This window comes from Pristiophorus japonicus, chromosome 11 (assembly GCF_044704955.1).
Source record: "Pristiophorus japonicus isolate sPriJap1 chromosome 11, sPriJap1.hap1, whole genome shotgun sequence".
NCBI lineage: Eukaryota > Metazoa > Chordata > Chondrichthyes > Pristiophoridae > Pristiophorus > Pristiophorus japonicus.
The window spans coordinates 93,448,657-93,466,233 of record NC_091987.1 but is presented as its reverse complement, the minus strand read 5'-3'; the positions used below and the strand labels follow the sequence as shown (position 1 = coordinate 93,466,233).

General features: G+C 44.0%; 1 protein-coding gene across 2 annotated transcripts in view; it reads right to left on the bottom strand.

Annotated features, from left to right (window-relative positions):
• Positions 1-17,577, bottom strand: part of epha3 (eph receptor A3) — a 274,879-nt gene that overhangs the window by 11,836 nt on the left and 245,466 nt on the right. For both annotated transcript variants that reach the window (XM_070893735.1, XM_070893737.1), the window contains exons 14-15: positions 11,462-11,611; positions 8,165-8,358 (exon numbers count right to left, since the gene is read on the bottom strand). In XM_070893735.1, coding sequence (XP_070749836.1) covers positions 8,165-8,358; positions 11,462-11,611 — 344 coding nt within the window. The remainder of the gene's footprint in view (positions 1-8,164; positions 8,359-11,461; positions 11,612-17,577) is intronic.

Here is a 17,577-nt window from a genome sequence, read left to right as displayed (position 1 = left end):
GAGTGGCCCTGTCCATGGAATTATCCATGGCATCCGGCTGCCTACTGTGAACAACCAGTAGGGGTGTGAAACCCAATCTGAGGAGGCGCCGGCCCCCCCCTCCCCGCCAATTTTTAGCTGTTGACTAGGCCCCTCACCTCTGCAGATGTTGTAATTGAGAACCTGCCTAACAACCTGGCAAGTCCAACTGACCTGGTCAACTGAGGCTGGAATTCAAGATTGGGCTGCAGATAGCAAGTGTTAACCCTACCCGCCTGGCAGAAATCGGCCGGACGGGCAGTTAAAATGAACACAGAGACTTATCTCCTCCAATCTTCGAATGGGTTCGAAGTTTGATTTGCGTTTTGAACAGGTGAGTGGGACACCGGATGGAAGGCAGCAGAGGCGAACTTTAAGTACACAGTAGGGGCCCCGAGTATGTCATCGGGCCTGACTGCAACTTTAGCCTGAGGCCTGAAGGGAAAGCAATTTTTGGTTTCTCCGCCAGGCCGACAAGCGAATCGGAGGCCAGGAGAGGTCCGGTAAAATGTGTTATTTTTATTTACTTTTTGTTTCCTTGTGGGCTAGAGTATCAGAAGTGCTCCTCCAAGACCCACAAGGAAATCTTGGGCATCGTCTGCCCCGGGCTTCTCTCCCCCTCTAACCGTGATGTCCTCCTGACACCCCTTCTAAGCACTTATCTGAATGCCTCCTGCCGTCCAAAATTCTGCTCCCGCCCACCAACCTGATAGCATTTCCCACCATGTTTGGGCAGGCGGCTGACCGTGCCTGTGCAGATAAGGCCCGGGAGTTAAAATCTCTCCTGCCTCACGCTGCGGAGGGCCGGATGGTTTCCTGACCACCTCGGCCCTCAACTGCACAACTTCCGCCGGGAGTTAAAATCCGTGCTTCAGTCTCCAGGCTCATGGCGTGGTGCAGTGGCCTGTGAGGTTGCTGGCTAACCAGTCTGGTAAACCTGAGCTTTAATAGATGCTGCGTTCCATAAAAATCAATGACATTTTGCTTTAAAAAAAATAAACCTAACTGGTGGTGCCCTAGGAGAAATTAATTTCAAGTTATTTTGCTGTGTATTTAAAGTTTGCCGACTTGTATTTGCCGAGAATAAATTGGGACAGAATTTCTGATGCATCAAATTTATTCCTCATGTAAACATTTTTTAATTCAGTTCCAATGCATATTCTGAGATGATAAGGAAGCTAGGATTATCTGAATGAAGTAACAAACTGTGAATTCTTAATAAGTCAGGCTGCAGAGTTTTGAAACTCACGGTGCTACTTTTTAAAAAATAATATTCACCGCTTAACAACATGAGATCATAAAGTAATTTATTCCTATTACTGAGACTCCTGTAGCCTCACTTGTGGGAGGTTAGATGACAATCTCCTGTATTATAATGATAGGAATTTATTTCATTCGATGCACAATATACTGTATTAATCTGCTGCTAAACTAGAGCTGTGTTAAATATAGACTGTCCCTTTAAGACCATGAACTCTGCAGTAAAAATCCTTTGGACAATTGCAGATTAATTCCTGTGGTGAAGGAAGTTTGCAGATTGCCGATGCTTGTAACTGTCTGTCTCCCGGTCATTTTGTAGACGTATCTCAACAAAATCAATTAACCTAATTGACCTAAGCAAGAAGCAGCTGTCTATCTTCCCCTTTCATTTCATACTTTTGACATGGTGAGCTGTGACATCTGGAGTGTGACGGATCCTCCCAAAACTTTTGCATGGACTAACGGGTCTCCCGTGGCATTGCTCGCTGTGAGTCAGAGCAGGCACTAAAGTGTGAGGGGTGAAGACGGTCTTCGGTGCTAGCTCGAAAACATGCAACAGCGAATCAGCAGCTTGGTTTATACCTCGTCCAATTGTCTTCACTGGCTTCAATGGAAAAGAAAAGCGAGCTGCCAATTGGCTACGAGCCTGTTTCGCATTATTCAACTGTGACGGCCAAAGTGTGACAGGAAGTTAAGCGCGAGGCCTACAGGAAGTGCTAATGCTGATTTTAAAAAAGGAGTTGGAAAAAATAGACGACTTAGATTGACTGAGATGGAGAGGTGGTTGGCTTGTGAAGTTCTACCGCAGCACACTAGTAGAAAATATCACTGGTATCAGCAATTACTCACAGAAATAAGTTTCTCCTTAAAAAAAGGAACCTGCTGCAAAAGAGGAATTATCCGTATATTGTCTGACAGAGAGTTAAACAAGTCTGTGTAGTAAATAAGATCATAAAGACTATAGGATGCATCTCATTTTGGGATTGCATTCTTTTCTTGGCTTTCTGCAACATTGAGATTTTGGGGTTAATCAATAATAACCTCATTGCACGGACTAACATTACTGCCAACCTTTGGAGGGTTGGTTAATATTCCCTGCAAGCTGTGTACCAGGACTAGGAAATGATGATAAAAATCAATGCACAGATTAAATACTGGTCAATTCTTACCCCAGAGGTTTGCCAACCTGCCATGAAGTATTGATTATCCAATTCCAATCAAGGCAAAAAGGTCCAGAGAAAAAGTAATAAACTGTGTTATGTGGAGTCAATTAATAAACTTTACCAATACAACTGAAAGGTTCCTTCCCTCAGGTATCCTTAGCAACCTAATACTTAAAACAAGAAACCAGAGCTTACTGGCCAGATCCGAAACCTGCAGTGAGATTCTAAAAATCTCCCATTCATTTTTTTGTCGTTAACATTTGATTGCTTTCAAAAGGTCAAGTGTGAAGTAGTTTTACAGTAATTATTTACTTATAAAGTTCTGTCAGTTAATACGCATTGGTTGTAATAAGAACAATTGCAGAATAGAGATGATCAAATGCTGGTCTTGACTGCTTCCAGGATGTTTGCATACAAATGTGGCCTTCAGGCTGTCGATCTCAATCAGCAACCAACAAGTCTGATTTTGGAGACTTGACACAGGGCTGCAGGCCTAATCTTACCTCAAACTTTTTCTCCCTTCTGTCGAAACTCTGGCCTGCCGACCTAAAACCCGTGCCATGTTCATGGCCTGTGACAGGGTATACTTGCCCTCCTGGGCCTGGAGAGCAGCAATGCACCGTTTAAGTGTGCTGTTCCTGTTCGGCACAGGGATGGGGGCCAGAAAATCTGCTCTGATAAGTTTGACATCAGCATGTTGCAGCAGAGATTGTGTTTCACATTTAATGTGGACAATAAAAATTTTAGGTAATTAAATTATGACCCTTTGTATTAATAGAGTATTTTCTCTCAGCTTCCTACAGAACTAAAGACCTACTCAATTCATCAAATGTCTCCTACAAGCTGCAAATTAAGTGCTTAAACACGTCAATGTTAGAATGTGGGGCATGTTTTTAATGGTTCCCACAGCTTGTTGAAATTATATTCAAGTGAGACTCACATATGGACCTACGACTCCCTGACTAGCACACACAGCTCCCATGTAACTTCTGCCAGTCCTGGTATCTGTTTAGTCAGCAGCCATCTGTTTCTTTATGTATTTCATAAAAAGGTGAATTAGTTTAGTCTTAATTTCAGGAGTTGCAACAAGAACCTTCTCATTTGTTTCAGATCTGTTTATATACAATATATGCATACAAACACATATATATTATATATACATATACATTGTAAGTAAACAATTCGAGGTTATTACTTAAAGAGATACAGCTATGATAACAAATCAGTTGGTTGCATCTTGATGATGGCTTAATGTATCTGCAAGTGGCCTATAAACTAGATAAAGATTAGGCTGTTCTGTTTACCATATATTAAACTTAGCACATATTGGAACATAATCTTGTTGTCATGCATGATTTCTTTGATGTCTAACTGAACTTAGGTCATCATCTTTTCCATGTTTTGTGCCTGCTAGCTGTATGAATATCGTTTGTTCAGCAGGGTAATCCTAATATAGATGTTCTCCCAGTTGATTGCTAGAACTCTAGCGGCAGATCGGCAGAAACCTCATTCACGCGGTGAAACCAAGGTTTACGCTGATCTTGCACCGATCGGTAGGACCCACAAGGAAACCCCTGTACTGCCGGAACCACCTTTAACCTGATTTAGGGGTTAAAATCGTACTCTGCAATATGAAATTCCTTTCTCCGCTATCTTAACATATCTCCAAGAGCCCCATCAGTAACGAAAAGTTTAGGTTGTATAGTTTACCGTATGTTTTGCTTCCAATTTGCCCATTTATTTTAATGGTATTCTAGCAGAACACATTAACGCACTAAAAGGACAAGGACAGCAGGTGCATGGGGACACTATCACCTCCACCTTCCCCTCCAAGTCACACACCATCCTGACTTGGAAATATATCAGCTGTTCCTTCATCGTCGCTGGGTTAAAATCCTGGAACTCCCTCCCTAACAGCACTGTGGGAGTACCTTCATCACACAGATTGCAGTGGTTCAAGAAGGCGGCTCACCACCACCTTCTCAAGGGCAATTAGGGATGGGCAATAAATGCTGATCTTGCCAGTGACGCCCACATCCCATGAACGAAGAACAAAAAAACATTTATACCGCAGGGTGTGATTTCAACCAACTAATGGTATCATTTACATGAGAGTTCGCCTTGTGCACGTGGCAAGAGCTTGGAAACCCAGCTGCAGTCATTTTGTAACGTTTTAGAAATAAACTCATAATTTGAAGATGGGTATCTCTAGCAGATTTCTTGTATTTGCAGCTTAAAAAAAAATCTCTTAAAACTGCAGTGGAAATGGATTTAACCTGAAAGAAACGGAATACTTAGCAAAACAGAGCAGTAACATGTATATCCAAAAACAATCTTGATTCAGGTCATTCTTGGTTTCTCCTCAAACAAGTTACCTGCAGCATGAACACTGGGCCCTCCTTCCAGCACGAGGAAAATCAAGCTTCTTTTATTATTCACAGGACGAGTGATGTTGCTGTTTTAACAATAAAATATAACTGCTGCAACTCCAGGCTAATGTAAATTTATTTATCTTTGTTAGGATATGTTTAAGCCTGGAAATGCTGGTCAGCAATGTTATCAACATTTATGCACTTACAGCACATGCCTCTCCCCACTTTTAACCCGTTCATCATCAATAGCTTTAGAAACATTATAAAAGAGCAGAGAGGGGAATTCAATACTAGTGCGCCAAAGGTTGGCACGATCAGATTGCTGATTGTCATTTCCAACATTTAGTGTTGAAAACAGGAAAATGGATGAAAATTTAAATATTTATAAATGATGTAAAAATATACAAGTCAAATCCAATAAGTCAATTTGACTTTTAAAAAAAAACATACAGCTTTTTAAAATCTGGTAACTGATAGGAGGAAACTAAGCCACCATACAAAGTACCCAGCTACCTAAATGATGAAGCTATTGATTACTGCTGTGGACATTGGCTCATGCTGAAGTCGATTAAACTTGTGAATGAAATCTAAAATTAGCAGCACTAGCATATTCGGAGTGAGCCCCCATCCCCACCCCCACCACCCCCTCCGCCCAGTGACTGCAAAGGTACTGGCTGCTTTTTACCTCCTGAGGGAGGCCATCTGGACAATTTAGTAATCGAAAGGAATTTGGATCTGACTGTGAAGAGTCTGTGATGTCTCAATGCGAGACCCGGGGAACAGTGGTATTCCGGAACAGTTGCATGCATCAGCATGTGACCCAGATGCCTGTCTGTGGCCTGGACCATGCAATTTATTGGCCGGGTCATGCATCCTATTAATTCATACAGGAACAGACAAATTAGGTGTGTTTTACTCTCTGTTGCTCTTACAAGCTGAGTTGCCGTCCTGCTGTTTCCTACCAGGCCGTTAATGCCTTTCATAAATCACCAATGCTTAGTTTCTGTGGGGGGGGGGGGCGGGGGCGGCAGGGGGTGGGGGGGACATGAACCAATTTTCTCACAAAAGAGATCGCAGTGGCTACCTGAGTAAATCTGCAAGATGTTAAAAGTGAAAGGTTTTAACGAGCTCAGTCATTATTTTGAATATCAAACTTTCACAAAACCTAAGCTACGACACAGCTCTCAGTAATGAAAATAGCAGCCCGGCACACAATCTTTGCAAGCGCCTTCAACTGCTCGCTATTTACTCTCCATCTGCTCCCACTGTGGCACCTAAAATGTATCCTCTGTGCTAACTGTCACGTGTAGTCCAGTACCACAGCCAACAGAAGCTGGCTCTGGCATTGAGCTGATCCGTCTTTTGGATGAAACGTTAAACCAAGCAGCCCCATCTGCTCTCTCGATGTAAAAGATCCCACGGCACTATTTCGGAGAAGAGCAGGGGAGTTATCCCCGGTGTCCTGACTAATATTTATCCCTCAATCAACTCAACAAAAACGGATTATCTGGTCATTATCACATTGCTGTTTGTGCGAGCTTGCTTGTGCGCAAATTGGCTGCTGCGTTTCCTACATTACAACAGTGACTACACTCCAAAAGTACTTCATTGGCTGTAAAGCGATTTGAGATGTCCGGTGGCTATGAAAGGCACTATATAAATGCAAGTCTTTATTTTCTTTCTTTCTGAGAGACCGGTGACTGCAGCTGATTCCTGATTTTACAGCCCCGTTTACATGGCTCTAGTTGAAACCCCACCTTCAATTCTCTCTTGAATTCAGCTATCTGCTCTGGCGGAGTTTGGCTGGGTCACTGGCGGAATACCTTGCGCAGACCCTGCAATGCAAGTGGACCGTTGAGAAAAAGGTACGCAGGAAGACTCGTCCTATCCCACCGAACGTGCATCTATTGGCATTCAGTGGTATTGGCAAAGGGCATGGAAAAGTCCATGGGTCAGACTGTTACTCTGTGTCAATCAAAGCTTAACAAAATATAAACTGGGATCTTAGAGAAGAGTTATAAAAAAAAAATGCAGGTGTTTCCAGAAAGATTTAAATAAAAAAGCACTGCCGCATATGTAATTTATTTAGAAAGTATGCGTAAACAGTCTCATTAGTGGCAGTCCATTTTGAAGAGCAGAACTCAAATGTTATCACCTTTACTAAATTTATAGCATTTTCTAATTTTTTAGTAGGTTCAAAAGAAGATGGGTCTTTGTTTGAGGTTTGTTTCCGATTAATAAGGTACCCCATTTAGACGTTCCAATCGAGGATTGGTGGGACTGTCCGACATAATAGTCAGCAGATTGGAGTGTACACCCGATTTCAAGACTCCGAACCAGAGGAGGAGGTGATGATGTGGGAATTCACCAGCAGCATCAAGGACCATTCATCCTTAATTGTTGTATAACTTCCCCAGATGCACTGAAAGAAATCAAAATTAATAACTTCTTGAGGTTCAGGAGGCACTGATTTCAACTCCATTTAGAATGCCACACATGTGGATGGAGAAGCAGTAGCCTTTTGATAGTGGTTTATTCTACAAAATGTACTACGCTCAAATAAATGATTGTGTTTGATCAAGACCGAGCCTCCAGCACTAAACCACAGAGCATTATACTGCAGAACTGATGTATTACCATACCAACAGTCTGCTAACACACCCAAGGGAGCCCACTTAAAACCAGCTTCATTTATGTATACTCTATAATCCTTAAATCATTTTATTCAAATTACACATATTACAAAAAAAATAAATAGCGGAGCAGGGGCCCAATATGCGGTTTGGGATTTGAGGCTTAATACTTTTATAATACTTTTATTAATGTTGTTTGCACAGAGTATGGTGTTTTGTGGATGAAACGAGAATACCCCATAATGAGTGGTAGAAGTGGGGGAGCATTAGGGACAACTTTGGAATTTAGAGGAGGACAGAAGAACCCTAGTCCATGCTAAAAAAAATGTTTTTAGGAGGGATTGGAGACCTCTCATTGCCACCCCCATCACCTGCCTCAAGTTTGCGCCTCTTCTCTCTCAGAATGAATTGCGAGGGTGTAGGAGAAAGCATGAGCTGGCACATGTTGCCACTGAATTCAGAGACTGGGTGGGTAAATCAAGTGCATCTTACTCTGGGAAACATTTTGTAATGGCCTTTTACATCCCTGCAGTCGGTGAATGGCCAGCACTTGTTCACCCTTGTGAACACCAAACGATAATTGCGTTAAATTAACTGGCAGTGCGCACCAGCACTCAGCTCCTGAGTCCTGACTTTCAGTTTCATTATTTTTTTTAAATTGAGTCATACATATCGAAAACAGCGCGTCTCAAATAAAAGAACCAATGGTTTGTGTCACCTTGCTGCAGTATTGGCGATGATCTTCAGGCTGCTGGGATTCCGAATCAACTTGTCCAGGATGCTGACAATCTGTTCAAACTTGGGCCTGTTGTTCCTATCCTTCTGCCAACAGTCCAGCATCAGCTGATACAGGGCAGCTGGGCAGTCCATGGGGGGCGGCAGCCGATACCCTTCATCGACCGCTTTAATTACCTGAATGAGCATTCAATAGAGGACAACTTCAGTGAATCGCTGTCTCACAATAAAACACGACTCCTCTGAGGAATGTGGTCAAATTAAGCAATAATGAAAGAGAAAGTGTGTGTTTGTCATGGATTTTAACGCAGTAGGGACTCTTTTGGCACGAAACAAGGCTCGGGCATTGCTGAAACAAGGCCCAGTGTACTTAAATCCAGATAACTGTACATTTTAAAACCCTCCTTACACAGGAGATGCAAATTGGCAGCTAAATAGAACTACCTGGTGCAGACTCAGTCGGGATCATTTGGGCTTTGTGCGATAGTGTACATTGGGTGATAGCAAATCGGCAGCCTATTTTACATCGTTCTTCATTGATCAATGGAAATAAAAATCAGGAGAGATATGTACAACTGGCTGCCCATTTGCTATCACCCAGTTTAAACTATTGCACAAAGTCAAAATTACCCCTATTCAGTCTGGTGATAATTTAGGATAAACACTTAGGAGATGAACATTTGTGCATAATTTGGATTTGAAATAAAACAGAATTTGGATGCAACTCAGAGGGCCTGCACCTCAAGTGTTCCAAATTCGATCTTTCAATTCATATAATCCAGAGTCTGGATATTTCTGAGCTGACCGCACTTGGAAAACATACAGATGAATTTAAATTAAGCCAGGTTTAGTTCAGAAGAGTATTTGGAGTCCATCTCTATCCATCTCTGGAGCTCTGAGCTGCTCTCAGCAGTGAAGGAGGGGTGTGGCGCTAGACTGATGTAAATGCCTGATGTGAATCTCCTACTGTTTTCTGTGGAAAATGAAATTCAGCCGGTGCTGAGGGTGGGTAATTTAATACGACCAGTGAATACACTGAATCTTGTCAGCTCTCAGAATAAACTCACAGATCGCATTCAGCTCAGGTCATCTTGATGTGAGCATTTGAGATGACCGTTACATTAACAGTATTTAAAAGCCAGACCACACCGTGGTGGTGGGGAGAAGATGCCTGAGCAGGATAATAATGGGATGCGACTGGCAGAAAGAATAGAGAGAAGTATACAGAATCAAAGTGTGAGGAGGGAGAGGAAACCAGGCAGGGTTGATGGGGAAGGGGACAGATAGAGAGGAGTACTATAGGATTAAGAGGGTGCGACAAGGCAAGGTCACAATAGGGAAAGGTGAAAGGAATGAAGACAGAGTCACAACAGGAGAGAGAGAGAACGATCAAGTGGGGCCACACTGAGAGGGCAATGTAGAGAGGAAACTGGGAGAAAACAGAGTTGGAAGAGGAGACAAGGCTGTCACAATGGGGATGGGAAAAGGAGACGAGGCAGAGTTGCAAAAAAATAAAGAATGAAGAATGAAAGAATGTTGGAGACCAGTTTCTTGCAATGTAAAAAGCAGAGCATATAAAGATTGTTTTAATCTGTTTTCAAACAGTATTTTTTTTGTTAGCAAAGGATATAATGGTGGACTGTGACAGATCCCAGGTTCCTTAAATTAACACATGGTTTGAACAGCATTGATCTCCAAGTTCTGTTTCCCTGTATGTTGCAGTGGAATATTGCTTCTTGTATGCATTATGATGACATATACATGCATCACATACTGAAATACGCGTTCTACATCCTGTGAGATGCAGACATTAGCTTCATATATACAATTCATGATGTTAGACAGAATTCTGATTTTGATGTATGCTTTGCTGTACCACAGGGCCTTGACGTGTTGTCAGATGGGTGTATATTTTCCAAGCCACGCTGTTCCTGTACAACTGCATAACGCATTCGTAATGAATTCTTCTGTGTACCTTTCCAACACAGGCATTAACCAGGTGGGAAAATGCACCTCATATATTTATTTGACGGCGCAAAGCAACAGTTAAAGCTGCTGAATATTAACTTGCCTGATCTTTTCACATTGAGATATTGGAGTTCTACTGGGATACCCAGGAGGAAATGGCTTGCGTGGGTCAGCACAAACACAGAGACCTTTAACCCCAGTCAAAAAGACGAGAACTTTTTTTAAAAATACATGCAATCCAGAAAAAAAATTAAAAGCTACTTTGACGCAGAAGTGTAACCCCACTCTACATTTATTGCCCAGCAACTTGAGACTAGGAATGCATCATGTGAGGAATTACAGGAATAAACTTGTGGTATGCTGCATTAGTAGACATGGGGCTGGATTTTTGGCTTGCCGTTTTCGGGGTGAAAACGGAAGTGGGGTGGGAAGGTTACTGCCCGATTAACATTTGCGCTTTGTGGAGTAATTTTCGCCGTCTGGGCCCTGCGAGGGACGCAGCGCAAAGGGAGGCATTGTACAACTTTCACGGTGCAAAAACGGGAACCTCGCTAACTAACGTGCGGGGCTGGGAGCGCTCCGAGAGGCGCTTTGAGAGGGGGGGGGGGGGGGGGAGGGGGCAGGAATTCACAAAAGCATTCAAAAAACATTGCCCACACCCTTACAACACGAATCGCTACAAAAAAACTAAAAGGATAAACACTGGAACATACCTTTTTGGCAGTTTAGTTACCTCACCTCCGCCGTTTCACACCAGGCGCAGATCTCGCCGGCGGTGCTTCGAAGCGGCGCCGCAAAACCCGACTGGAGGATCACGACCGGACGCAAAAGGCCTCTACCACATTTTTCGCCACGGAGGGTCAAAACCCAGGTCGCAAATGACCCAAAAATCCAGCCCCATATGAACTCTGCGCACCCTACTCCCTATAGAATACACTGTTTACTGTTAACACTAGCAAAGCTAGTGCTAGGGCAAGTGCTAACTGTTTTTAAGGAATTATTGTGAACAAATTATAGATTTTCTCAAGCATAGTTTCCCGATTTGCTTTGCACATAATGTAATAATTTTTTCCTAGTCCTTGCTTACTCCTGTGAATTATAATTTTTTTTCACAATTTACATTTGGTGTTTTTCTTTTATTAAAAGTGTTCGTACTAATAAGGTGCTTAAAAACTACTCCCCAGCACTGAAAATGTTCTTTCCACCCCATATCTGTTGCTGTCTAAGACCATGACCACCTGGCATCCCCATGCTTGACCTCCTCACCCAGCTTCACACATTTTCAAAAGAACAATTCACAGAAGGTACTCACATCCTGATTGGACATTTCCCAGTAAGGCCTCTCTCCGTACGACATCACCTCCCATAGAACAATCCCGTAACTCCACACATCACTAGCTGAGGTGAACTTGCGGTAAGCTATGGCTTCCGGCGCAGTCCATCGAATTGGGATTTTTCCACCCTAAGAAAGATTTTTTGTTTTAAACGGTTATACATGAGCAAGTCTTTGTGTGACCTTGAAGGAAAGTAAAGCTTCGTTATAGATGAAACCAAGACATTTGGGTTAAAATTGCATCAAACAAAATTAGTAGCAAACATGCTATGAACTTATATGCAACACCTGCCCTTTTACCTCCTCCCTTCCCACTATCCAGGGCCCCAAATACTCCTTCCAGGTGAAACAGCGATTTACTTGTACTTCTTTCAATTTAGTATACTGCATTCGCTGTTCACAATGTGGTCTCCTCTACATTGGGGAAACCAAACGCAGATTGGATGACCGCTTTGCAGAACACCTCCATTCAATCCGTAAGTGTGACCCCGAGCTTCCAGTCGTCTGTCACTTTAATTCTCCGCTCCACTCCCACTCTGATATCTCTGTCCTCGGTCTCCTACACCGTTCCAATGAAGCTCAACGCAAGCTCAAGGAACAGCACCTCATCTTTCATTTAGGCACTTTACAGCCTTTTGGACTCAACATCGAATTCAACAATTTCAGACCTTAACCTCTGCCCATTTTTCTGCTCTGATGTATTTTTTCTCTCATTTTGTTTTCCATGGCAACTGATAATTATCCTGCCATTCACACCCTATCTAAATTAATGTTTTTCTAACTTCTGTTATTACCATCTCAAGTCGGCCCAGCATTCCTTTTGTCTCTCAAATCTCTCTTGTCTTCCACCCTATCACAGACCTTCCCCTTTGTTCTTTCCTCCCCTACCCAGTCCTCCTTAAGAATTTGTTCATTTCGAACATTTGCCAGTTCTGACGAAGGGTCATCGACCCGAAAAGTTAACTCTGCTTTCTCTCCACAGATGCTGCCTGACCTGCTGAGATTTCCAGCATTTTCTGTTTTTATTTCAGATTCTAGCATCCGCAGTATTTTGCTTTTGTATGTTATGAACTTCTTTTGTCTGCAAACTTAACCAAGGCATTAAGTCCATATGAGAAATTAGGAATGCACTTGTTACTAATATTAGACAGCATGATTTCAATCTAACTGTTTGAAGGCAGTCCTTGTCTTTATTTTGATTCTACTAAACTTATTACCATAAAACAAAAGTTTTGCTGATCTTAAATCTATCGTCACGTGCAATTTGTTAATACAGATTTTCCACAATTGGCAGATTTTTCTGCCACGGTGAAAAACAATGGAGGTAGCAAAAGTGTAAAAACCCCACTTTAGTACATCATCAAATATAGAAGATCTTTATTTTCCCACTCAGTAGTATTTTGTATAAATCCAATGTTTCCTAAAGTGTATCGGTTTCACAGTACAGCTGCTGTCTGTTGCAGATCTAGTTAAAACAAGTACAGCCAGGCAACAGGCTAACAGCTTTTATGCATTGCAATCTGCAATCAGGAAGTACTTTAACCTCATGGGTCATGAGCTCAAATCGAAGTTCTGAGGGATACTCTCACCGGCCCACTTTAGTAAGGTGAATTTTGCCAGATCTTGGTCCAGCCACTGCATCTAAAAGAAGAAACACGGTGGTGGAGAGCAGCAATGGAAAAATCTGGAAAATAGTGCGAGACGACTCAGTACCGGGGATCAAATAATTACTAAGTAACTTGAAACCTATGTGTTTGAAGGATAATTGTAAATTCAGCAAATACTGGAGCAAACCATATTAAATTGATCTAAATCTGTCTTAAATAGATCGAAAACTATCATAATTTTAATCTCAAGAGGCCAATGAAACCAATGGTGTGGCACTGCAATGTTTTTTTAAATTAAATTGTTGCAATCTCTCAATAAACATCTGAGATTTATTGATGTTAGTAAATGTCCTAATTGACTCTCGGACCCCAATCTTGACAGGGTGGGTTTTGAGAGTGTGTGTGGGGGGGGAGGGGAGAAAGGACTTTTGGTCAGGGTTCGAGTTCCTCTTCATACTGTGCAGGTCTAACGTCATAGCGTGCGTCTTTATTTCCCAGCAGCTCCCGAAGAGGCCGCAGCCCAGGAACAGGTAGGGAGCCTGCAGCGGGATTTATTTGTTGCTTGGGAGGGATCCGGATCTTAAGGGGGCTCTGATCTTGGGGGTGCGGGGAGCAGTGGTTGCCAATCCCGAGGGATTGTCCAATCCCGTGGGGTTGGTCTGATCGCTGGATGATCGTGGGGGGAGGCGCTGGGGGGTGGCACAGGCTTTGGATCCTTGGGGAGGGGGCGGGGGGGGTTCCGATGGCGAGCAGGGGAGCAGGTAAGCTTGGTGGGCCGGGAGGAAGCACTCCTGCTCCTCTTGCCCACAAGCAGTGCTGTAAAGGCACTTACCTCATCCACAAAAACAGTCCTCGCCTCCCTTTAACTGATGTGTTTCCCAAGGCCCAGGAAACCTGGAGGACAGGTTAAATCTGAGGCACGCAGCCTCATTATATTTAAATAACCAGCCCACCTCCTGGGAATGGGCTGGTTGGTTGTCTTCCACCACCACACTCTTCCTCCCCTCCCGCCAACCCACCTCCGTTAAAACCAGAAGTGGGTGGGTTTGGTGCAGGTTTGAGATTTTAAAATATTTTCACATCTCACCCGACCCAAATCCACCTCTTTTTGGGGGTTAAAATTCCCCCGTGGAGTTTCCTAATATGCTCCAGGTCATCCCACAATTGGCTAACTACTGTATTGGTGAATTATAAAACTATTTTAGTTCTATTTGAAGGGTTTAACCATTTAGATTGAGGGAAATGTTAAAGGGGTCTGCCACGGTGTCGCTGATGATGTTGTGCCTTGTTAAAAATTTTATTTATGGAGTTTAATTTTTTTTAAATGATCAAAATACAAACAAATACAGAGAGCTGAAATGCCACTTTGTGCTGAGGCAAGTATAGGAGCTGCCATAGATTAGGCCTTCTGAGATCTTAAAGAACGCAGCAGCTGAAATTCAGATCGACCTGCTCTGCGAGCAGAAGTGTGGTGTTTGGGCCTTGAGTGCACCGAGATCAGTTGCCGTGGACCCCACCCCAAACTGTGTGTACAGGGTCATCGGCAGAGTCCACAGGCCGTTCCACTCTGGTAAGGACACATCACTGACACCCATCCTGGACCACCATTGTAACTCGGAGCTGCCTCCAGCCATTTGCCATGGGGACCCCGAGGCCCTTCCCAGGCCAAAGATTGCATTAGGTTTCAAAAAATCTTCCACTCCTATTTGCTGGCAAAGCAAAAGTGATCCATCCTCTCCAGGATCTTTGTCTGCGAACATTCTGCGATCCTTCCAAGGAATTCAGTATAACTCTCACCAGGTCTCAGCTGCCAATAGTTCAGTTGCGGCCTTACAAGGGTGTACTGGGTGGAATTCCTGGGGCAGAATCCTGATGTAACCGGGTTACACTTCATGTTACAGACCCTGCCTGTCAGATCTGCCGGAAATTTGCCAGGGCCAGAACAGAATTTTGGAGCCCTAATGTCTGAGCTGTTTCATTTAAAGTGGACCTGTTTCATGTCCTCAGGGCTATAACATCCACTTTTGTGCTTATCACCCAAAAATGGGCGTTATTTCCGGCGTGGGTGGTAAAAAAGGGTTTTCAGATTGCCGGCTTCTCGCCCATTCTTAAAACATCTAGTTTACATTTTTGAAAATGGGCGTTACCATGAGGAATATCAAATGGGTGATAGCGTTAAATTTTTTTGACCTTCTGCCATAAAGTGCGGCCGTCCTTAGCAACGGTATTGCACTGCTCGATTCTCGCGATTCTGGTGGTCAAGTCCAGATCGACTAGGTTTATATTCACTGGAATTTAGAAGAAGAAATATAAAATTCTGACGGGATTAGACAGGTTAGATGCAGGAAGAATGTTCCTGATGTTGGGGAAGTCCAGAACCAGGGGTCACAGTCTAAGGATAAGGGGTAAGCCATTTAGAACCGAGATGAGGAGAAACTTCTTCACTCAGAGAATTGTGAACCAGTGGAATGCTTACCACAGAAAGTTATTGAGGCCAGTTCGTTAGATATATTCAAAAGGGAGTTAGATGTGCCCTTACGGCTAAAGGAATCAAGGGGTATAGAGAGAAATCAGGAATGGGGTACTGAAGTTGCATGATCAGCCATGATCATATTGAATGGTGGTGCATGCTCGAAGGGCCGAATGGCCTACTCCTGCACCTATGTTTCTATGTAAGGGTCACAATGACATGCGCAGAAGAGGAGATAGAGAGAGAGGGAGTTCAGAGGGACTGAAGGCGTGGCTGGGTGTGGTGTGGCTGCTTTGAGAGGAAGGAGGGAGACTTTAGAGCTTCACAGCAAGTAGGCAAACAAAGAGCAGCTGTTACCAGCCACATATTTGACCGAATTTGCCCTATAATGGAGGGAAAGGAGGAGGCATCACAGCATGCTGTGGAGACTGACGCTGGAGAGAGCAGTGAGGTGGGAGAGGAGCACATTGGAGGACACAAAAGAGCCATGAGGTTCTCTGATGAGGCAAATACCTCCCTCCTGCAATAGGTCAAGTCATGCTGGGGTGATTTGGCACAGGAAGAGCAAGGGAAGCCCACCCCAAAGGCCTACCAGAGGATATGGACCGAGATAGCAGAGGTGGTCTCGTCGGCGGTCAACGAGGTGCATGAGGGCAACCAATGCCGCAAACAATGGAACGACCTTGTGGGATCCACAAGAGTAAGTATTACATTGATTTACATGTACTTATGTATTTATATAATTTGATTTGTAACAGTCATGAGTGACTATCAGCAGAAGTGAAGCTTGCACTTTTACCGGGAATGTTTTACTCAAAGCCTGCAGTCACGGTATACGTCTTTAGGTAAAGAATGATAATAATCATAATAATCATGATTACATCTGTCGGTTATGTGTCGTATCAGTCTCTGTGACAGTACCTAGCAATGATATCACGCAATGATCTCATGCCATGTCGTCCTGTCACCTTTTACAGAAGAAGCTATCGACAATGAGGTCCGTGCAGAGGCGAACGGGTGGGGGGGCCACCAGTCCCCAGTGACATCACTGAGATGGAGGAGCGGGTGCTAGCACTCATGGGGAAGCACCCCCGGACACATCTGCAGACCCTGAAGTGATGCCACGTGAGTAAAGCTTATACCATTGTTTGATATAAAGTCAATAGATGGCACACCAACTCATATCCAAATAATCAAACATGATAGATGATTTCTAAAAGTGTCATTGAAATAATGCTGGCCTAATGAAAAGCATTGCAATACACAAAGTTTTGATGATCATGAAATGTGATGTCTGTGATGATTTTGAGAATGATGGTGTTTTTGTCCTGCATATGCAATGTGTAGCGCTGGACTCACTTTGTCACCCTAGCATCCACCTCTCCTCTAATAACCTCATTAGTGTCTTGCAGCTCAGCCTGCATCCCGGCCCCAGGCAAGGCCACAGAGGCCAGAAGGTGGGGGCACGGGGCAGGAGTAGGCGGACGATCCTACTACATCTGGTGCTGCGGAGCTCCGATTGTCGGCTGTCAATCCGCTGGGTCTATTCTCGACGGATGAGAGCTCGGATTTCGAAGAACCTGCATCGCCATGCTCCAGAACCCATTCCATCCCAAGGCCATCTAGTGGTCTTCCGGTCATTCCCGCCTCCACTCTGGAGGTGCTAGCCCCAAGCACCTCTCCACAGGGCACCCCATTTGTCCCCAGGACGGCGCCAACCCAGCAGAGGCCTCGTGGACCTTGCAGGTCTGTTCCATGAGGGCAACATGACAGCAGAGAGATGGTGCAGTTGTCCAAGAGGACTGCAGACATTGAGGCTTTGGCGGGCATATCCCGACACCTGGCCATCATGACCATGTACAGTCCGCGCATGGCGGAGTCCCTGGATGTGATAGCCAGGAACACTGCTGCCACAGACCTGCCAGTGGTCCCCGAGCACGGCACTCCACCCCCAGGCTCTGCATCACCACTGCGAACGACAGATGAGAGCAAAGACCAAGATCCTGCTTCTGCTTCAG